The following is an 8278-nucleotide window of genomic DNA, read 5'->3' as shown; positions in this document are numbered from 1 at the left end:
TTTAAAATTTTCCATTTTATTACTTTAAAAAACAAGATACATACGAAATCATAAATATAAAAAACAGAACGCAAACAAAAACTTAGTTCATTGTTACAAACAACTGTACTGCAGGTAAAAGCTAAGAGCTAGTGTTACACCAGACGAGTAAACTGATGTATTGCCAATTCATAACAGTATCTTTAGACAGAAATGGCCTATTCCCCACATGAGACGAGAATAGAAGCACAGTTTCCAGTAATGAAGTAATGAGGAGGTCGACTCACATCTCGGGTAAGAAGAAGAAAAAAAAACAAACCTTTTAAATGAAAACAGTGGCTTGTCGCTGAATAAAGCTATTGTTCTAGAAGTTAAAGTCAGTGTTTAAGTCACATGGATTCTAATGGCGAACAATTCACATCCTACAAAAATGGCTCTTTTGTTTTAAAGAGTTAGAAAAAGCTCAGACCGGGAGCATGCAGGTCATATCTGTGTGTGTGTGTTTATGTGTATGTGCATGTGTATGCATATGCATATGTGCGTGTAAGAGTGTGTGTGTGGTGTGTGGAGGCTATGGGAATTGCTAGCTTGGCTCTTGCTCTAAGCAGAGCTTTTCTACATCTCTCTAATGGACAGTGACAGGCCAGGCCCTGCCACACAGCAGCTGCTCAGCTGCCAGGCTGACTGAGGGACTAGAGAGAAAGGGAGAAAGGGAGAGAGGGAGAGAGAGAGAGAGCGAGAGAGAGATAGTGAGAAAATGGGAGAAAAAAAAATACAAGGACCCGACCAAATACCAAAACAATAACAAACTGGTTTTCAACCAGTTAGCACAATACAGCTTTTGTGCACGTTGTGTGAATTTCCCATTGTGCACACATTTGGCAAAAAACAAGGTGGGTGGGGGGCTGGAGTGGCGAGCGGGTCGCTGCCATTACTCAGCACTGCCTCAGGCTGCAGAAGATGCTCCTCCACACTGATCTGGGACCAGTCTTTCCAACCCAGATCCTCCACAACTGGAGCAGAATCAGTAAGAACTACAGAAAACCTCTACTAACTGCATTAGTCTCAAGCATTTACAGACAAATCAGAAGGAACCCCCTCCCTAAAACCTTCATCAAACACTTCAATCAAATAGCTGAATCTACTATAAGACAATTTAAAATATATGTATCTACTGTATATATATCTATCATTATTACAGGTATCATCAATACATACCTGTGTTAACATTAATACCATCTTAGTGCAATTCTTAACATGCTTTGAGCATAAGACTAGTGTGGCAACGTTAAATCTGATCATTTTTTTACTCGATTCAATCTATTTTTTTTTCCAGTTTTTCACATTTTCCAAGTGTTTCAAGCCTACAACACATCCCCCTCCCTCCTGATGTGAGACAATGACAAATCAACAGAAATCCACAATACACGTTCAGGTCCCTTGTCAAAAAATACAATTTTCAACATTGTTATTATCAGTCCAACATGTATCATAACATGTTCATATACACTGTACATAAAAAAACTGCATACCTCACAACATCATATTCACCTCCTTCTGCTCCCACTGAAATTTTCCTTTACATGTTCTCATTTATGAGAATTCCACACAAAAGAAACTGCGTCCCAATGTTTGGCCAGCACTGCCCATATCTCACACAAGTAATGTATCAACAGCTTATCTTACCTTAACCATTTACACTCTAAGTACACCCTTACTATTCAGGTCTTTTCACAATCTATTGTGAATGTGGTTTGGTAGCTGGTTAATCAGATTTTGGGGTCAGTAAAACTAATGATGATTACAGCAACAGCAATGTAGTAAACAAAAGGGGACTCTAGAGGGTTAAATTAGTTAAATAAATGATGCCTTAAGGAAAAACTTATAGAAATCTTGTATAATTATGTGTCTAAGAACAAATATGTGCAATTATTATTTCATTTCACTTAATTTACAGCAAATCTTACTTATAATACAGTCTAGTCAGGAAGAGACCACACCAACCTCCTGAGAGTACATAAGCACTGTAAAAATGTATATTGTGTCACTGTTTGAGTGACAAACATTAATCTACCTAATTGGTCATGTAAAGCCTATCACTTAGACAGCTTACTAAAGTAAAGATTTGGGTAAGTAATATGTAGCTAACAATGGTAAAAACACAGGCAGTGACTGATAGACTCATGGGAACTTATTACAAAGAAATATCACACATGATCATTTTCACAGCAGCTGATTGTTAAATTGAATTCTTTTTATGAGCTGAATCATTATAGTTTTGTAATTTCTAGAAGCTAAATTTTATAGTGGACAACCACTAAATATCAGGGAAAATGGCTAAATAGCCCTCAAACACAGGAATGCATCTAGAGTAATTCATTTATATAAGTATGCATATTAAACTGACAAACTTGATTCATAAATATCAGGCTATATTGTTCTCTTATTAATATGCAGTGTTAGGTGTTGAACTTTTAAAGCTGGTTCTCAAATTGTTCCATACTCAAGAGAGAGGTGTAATGTTTACCTGACAGGGTTGGTGCTGTTTTTAAGACGAGAGGCTAAGCATTTATCCAGGAAGCTCATCTTTACACAAATTTTTCTTTCCTGTTCAAGTTGAAGTATGAAGACAGGTAATGATGACCAAATTCCTTGAATGGAAGGCAGTTCCTTTTGTGAAAAACTCTTTTTTATATAGAACAAAATGACAAAAAAGGTAGCAAGTTAAAAATCAGTTCCTCTAATTCAAGTGCTTTAAATAAACATGAACTCTTTCTCGTAGCTGCTCCTGTCCTATCCAGGTGACAAGATACTACTGTCCAGGATGCGTTATAGAACATTAGGTCTGGTTTAAGGCTCAGAAGCTTTGTCACGGTTGAATGTCGTGGGGGAAAGTATACTGCACTGTAACTAACCAATTAAAATCCAGTAGGGGGCGCTGCCCGCTGGATGAGTTAAGGCAAGATGCGAGGTTTATTTTGTGTGCCTCTCCTCTCCCCCTCACTCAGGATCACAGGGTGCCTCACAAAAACCGAAAACTGGAAAAAAAAAAAAAAAAAAAAAAAAAAAAAAAAACACCTTCTCTGGAGAAATGTAGTGCAAATAGGAAGACTCGAGAGTTTGCTGCAGATGTAAAAGTGGACGCTCACACACCACACAGTGACTTCAAAGCTGCTGGACTCTCCACAGGATGCAGTGTGAGAAAGAGAACCATTACCTAACCCATGTTAGTACTATTTCCACTTTCTACACATACACACAAAAAAAGAAAAGCTTAGTTCACATGCAGAAAAAAAACATTTTCTTCGCAGAAATGCTAACCAAGCGCTCTGAAGAGAGAAGGACCTGAAGAAATAGCCCTCGCAAAGAAATCCTACACTGCACTTGAGGAGAGGGCAGAGCCTGGCGTCCCAAAATAGCACTGTAGTGTTTAGCATTTTGTGAGGTAAAAAAACAAAAAAAAAACAATCAATTGTGCTTCAAAACAATCAAGAAAGCAGGTGCCGGGCCTGTGTTCATGCTGTAATCAGTTCTGTAGAACTCGTGTCAGTAGAAACATGCACAGCTCTACTTCAGCCTGTGGATGAATACACGCCCATACACGCTTGGTGTGATGCCTAAAGGCCTGTGAGTGTTTCCAGCTCAACTGAATAAAGAGCTGTATGCATCTCAGAGTCTCAGAGACTGAATGCTGGTCAGGGCTGCACAATATTTCACTCCAGTACTTCAACATCAGCCTTCACAACACCCATATCTGACCTGTGTTTGGGTTTCTGATTCAAGGGATCCACTTTATCCAACAGAAACACTTAATTAAAAAAGTTTAACTCCAGGCCAATCAGGGATCACTAACACAGTAACATAATTATTTTTTAAATATGGTTTGGAGTGTTTATAATGCTCAACATGTTGTCTGTTTATGGAGCAGAAAGAGCCAATCAGTTTGCAACTTGCGCTAGAAGGGAAATCTCACTTTGATGAGGAGATAACAACCATAACAACCCAAAAAACATATTTATGCATTATTGAGTCATATGCTACAAACTATCTATTCGTTTTTATTTAGATCTTATCAGTGACATAATGGTACATCACAAATTGTAATGTGACATTTAGTTTTCAGTATGTTGGTCTCATCCCATTCAAAGAAATAGGAAGCTGGTCTTATATGACCTGAGCTAACCTCCTTATGATTATAAGGTGAACAGGTTTGCATATAAGTACTTTGTTTGTGTGTCTGTTATTTCACTTTCATTTGTAATAGGTAGAGTTGTGGGTCTGAAAATGTTTTGTGTAAATCTGAGCGAAAGACACTCTGAGGACGTACCTTATTGTATACCTGGACTTTAAATGTAGATTTCCAATAAAGTAAGTTCTTGGTAATTTCCTGAGTGCACATTGTTCAGTTTTAAACAAAACAGACAAGTTCACAAATTAATCAAGCACACAAAGAGTGTATATTTTTAACATATCATATTTTCAACCTCAGAGGTCACTGGGAGTTCTGTATTGAACATTCAGGGTTTTGTCTGATTCTCTGTCCTGTAAAGCTGCTTTGTGACAAAATCAGTTAAACAAATGTGTTGCATAAAAGGCGTGTGAGCGTTCGCTATACAAATAGATTTGATTTGATAATAAATAATGGCTACACAAATTTCCACTTACGTAAGACAAATTGTCATAGTTTTCAGTACACTGCTAAAGTTGCTAAGAAGCACTCAAAGTCATACTGTTCCATAAACCATAACAACAAGCCTGTGTGACCTCAATACAGACCTAGATGTGGTCAAAGCAGGTTGAGAGACATGTAAGCAAGTGTTGACAGGAAAAAATAGATTTGAGTGATGTTAGGAACATTTACCTTTGAGCTTGAGTTTAAAACTGAAGCTTTAAATTGTGGACACTCTACACATTTTCCTGAAATATTGTTCAGCCCCAGCTCAGAATTAGCATTCATAATTCTCCCCAGCATTTGCTCTGAAACACTGAACACACACACAGTCTGATTTCTGAATTTAAACTGAGCACAAAGCAGACCTGAAAGAACCAGCAGGCCCAGTAGCAGAACAGTTGTCACTGGCCAAAGACCATCAAAGAACAGCCTTTCTTCAAAAGCTTCAAATCACAGACTTCTTCCTCTGGAAAAAAGAATAAACCCATCCTCTTCCATGCACTGAAAAAGTAGACTCTGCTTCCGTCAAAATGAAGATCTTCAGTCGGAACTTCAGTCTTAACACTGAGGCATAAAGCACAGACCTCAGACTCATATTCCATCCCAAACACAGATAAACTCCCATCACGTGACTGAGAATAATAAAACATCAACAGACAGGAGCAAAAATGTGCAGATGCTTCAGTGTTAGAACGTAAAAAAAAAAAAAAAACAATCAATCAAGTTCTTCATTGCTGCATGACACCAGGGTTTCTAAACAAACCTCAAGAAACCCATTTAAGAAAAAAAGAACAAAAAGCTTGTTATGAAAATCTTACATAATAAAAACAGTGATTCTAGACATTATTAATACTGCGTTTCACTAGATGGCAATTGTTTTTTAGTCTTATAAAAAGGACATCACTACGAAAAATGCATCAGCCTTTTAAAATATGCAGCGCTTCAATATAAAGTGCTTCATTACATTGTTATTTCTTTTTTTTACAGTTTCTTATTAAAATACTGTATTCCCTGGAGTGAAACCATAGTAAACATGTTACACATTGGTAAAAATAAACATTTTGGAATGTCTTTAAAAAGTCCCATGGGCTGCTTTTGGTCAAGCTGAACTTGTTCCAGGAGCCTAAGAGGAAAAAAGTCATTTTAATTTTATTACATCCCTGTCATATAAACACTGGAAATAACATTTATGCCAGAAAAACATGAATGCAAAAAGTCACTCATGAGTGAGGGGGAAAAATGAAGTGACATAATGAGAAAAGTTACAGATAGGGATGCACAAATATGGGAATTCTGAGCCAATAGAGGATATTAAGTATAGAAATATCTACATGTGTCTTCAAAAAAGAAAAACTTTTTCATTTATGCTGTTTCTGATCTTTCCACAATATTCGTTATTCGTTTTTATATTGTATCAATTTTCAAGATGAATTGACATATGGAACTTCTCCGAAATTACTTGGAATAATGCCTGTAACTGCATTTATTCATGATTTTTTTATGTCTTTATTAAAGATTATCTTGCCCCTGCAGAACACATAGTAAAAGTGCCAATTACAGTGATACAGTGATGTTGCCTTGTACAAGCTAGGTTCTTCTGCAGAGTACAAAATGTATCTGCATATAATGTACTTATTTTTGTAATCAGATACAGGGATTTACATTGTAATTATCCTTTTTTTTAAACTAATTATGTAAAAGATAATTCATTGTATTTAGAATTGTGCTATTCAAGTTATTATATTCTGATTGTGCTATTTGTTAGATCACTGACAGATTATCAGATTGCATGATAGATGAGTGTGGACATTTGTAATAGGTGGATGAAATTAAGGAGAGGGTGTAAATTGGCTGAGGGCTTGGACAGGAATGTGATAATAATCTAGATTTTATTGGATTTTATCTTAAGTACTAAGTACTATATTAATCGTGTTAGTCAAATATGTACATAAAAAACTTTGCAAATTCTGATGTAAAACATATTTATTTGAGGTCCTGTTTGATAAACTTAACTAAGAAGAGATATGGATATGATTCCCATATCATTGTGCATCCCTAGTAACACAAGCATGAGAAAACAGAACAAATGAAAAAATGAGGGCATGCTGGGACAGTCTTGAGACCAAAATTGTGACAGCCCTAAACTTAAATACCAACAGTAAACAAGGAGAAAAGATTTGATTTGTCAGTAATTTGTACTGCTGAGCATTATCATTTTCATATCCAGTCACAAGCGCTATTTTTGGACTATTGTTGCTTTGGACTAGTGTTGCATCTGATCCAGAGAATAAGACAACAAAGCTAAATAAATTAAAAAGTAAATAAATAATACAGAAATCCCTGAAAACAGTTTACAATAACCCTTAATTCAATAGCAACCAGTGCAGAAACCAGTAGCAGTGCAGTTAATGATAGCACCCATGGGGCTGAAACGTGACTCAATGCCATTGCGGCTGGGAATGTGTACACTGCCTAAGCTCTTAAAACCTCCCTCTCTCCCTCCTCCTTCCTCCTCCTCCTGTTCATTCCCTCTGAATTTCCAGCCTGGCAGTTCCATTCCCTGCATGGCCAAGCTCATCCTGTTCTCCAAGAGCAACATGGTGATGATAAGGCCACAGAAAAAAAAGACCCTTTTTTACACAGCTGCACTTTGGGTTCAAGACAGCCAGGAAGAAAAGGAAAAAAAAGAATAAAAAAAGACAGGCAAGAACCACGACAACACGAAAAAATGAAAAACAATCCCACACATAGAAAAACAGACTCAGTTAGTGCGATGTGCAGAATGACGTGGAGGGATGGCGAGTGTTAGTCAGCATGCGGCAGTGACAGGCGTCTGCTGAAGCAGTGTGAGCAGCAGGAAGAGCGTGGAGGTGGGCAGGCACACACAGAGGTAGATGATCATGTCCTGACTGAGACACACGGCCAGTGCCTGCTGGGACACCACCCAGTCCAGCAGCACACACAGCAGCAGGTAGTAGAGCAGAAACTCCTGCAGAGTGTCCCAGTCCAGCCCTGCCACACCCCCCACATGGCCACTCACCATGGCCTTCATCTCCGTCAGCTCCGCCTCCTCGCGGGCACGGGACCGCTTGCTCCGCCCCCGTTCTGCTGGGGCCACAGCTTTCCTGCTGTTCTCCACGAATTCCTTAAGTAGAGGAGAGAAAGAAGAAAAGGAAGATTTCAAATAAATTGTTAAAGTTTCTTATACTGGAGCGAATCATTGCCAGATTGCATCACGCAAAAGCAGCCACTATTCGACAGTGGTCCGATGCTTTTGGTTTTGTCAAGGATTTGTCTAATCAGTCATGTGTGGAGAGCAGATGTATGTTTATTGTATCTGTTATGATTATTATTATTATTATTATTATTATTATTATTATTATTATTACTTTAACTACAATACTACATTTTTCTATTTTCATACTAACTATCTAACCTACTTTACCATATCTACCTTATCGTATATGCATTCACTGTGTTATTATTGTCAACATCTTTTTATTATTTACTTTGTTGTGGTGCGTCATTGTGTATGCAAAATTTGTTTGAAAAAATAAAAAAATATATATTCACAAAAAAAAAATTGTTTAAGTTTTTTGACGTGGATGTACAGTTCTAGTATAGCAA

The 8278-nt window shown here is 37.4% G+C and overlaps 1 protein-coding gene across 4 annotated transcripts in view; it reads right to left on the bottom strand.

The window, feature by feature from the left end:
* The window catches only part of slc44a1b (solute carrier family 44 member 1b), a 46487-nt gene continuing 38209 nt past the window's right edge, over positions 1–8278 (bottom strand). For 3 of the 4 annotated variants that reach the window (XM_022672097.2, XM_015600804.3, XM_007228033.4), the window contains one exon: positions 1–7796. In XM_022672097.2, coding sequence (XP_022527818.2) covers positions 7461–7796 — 336 coding nt within the window. In that variant the 3' untranslated portion in view covers positions 1–7460. The remainder of the gene's footprint in view (positions 7797–8278) is intronic. The other variant, XM_022672098.2, reaches the window with a different exon arrangement.

Source organism: Astyanax mexicanus, chromosome 2 (assembly GCF_023375975.1).
Source record: "Astyanax mexicanus isolate ESR-SI-001 chromosome 2, AstMex3_surface, whole genome shotgun sequence".
Lineage (NCBI taxonomy): Eukaryota > Metazoa > Chordata > Actinopteri > Characiformes > Acestrorhamphidae > Astyanax > Astyanax mexicanus.
Note: the sequence above shows the minus strand (reverse complement) of the source record. Positions and strands in the feature narration are given on the sequence as shown.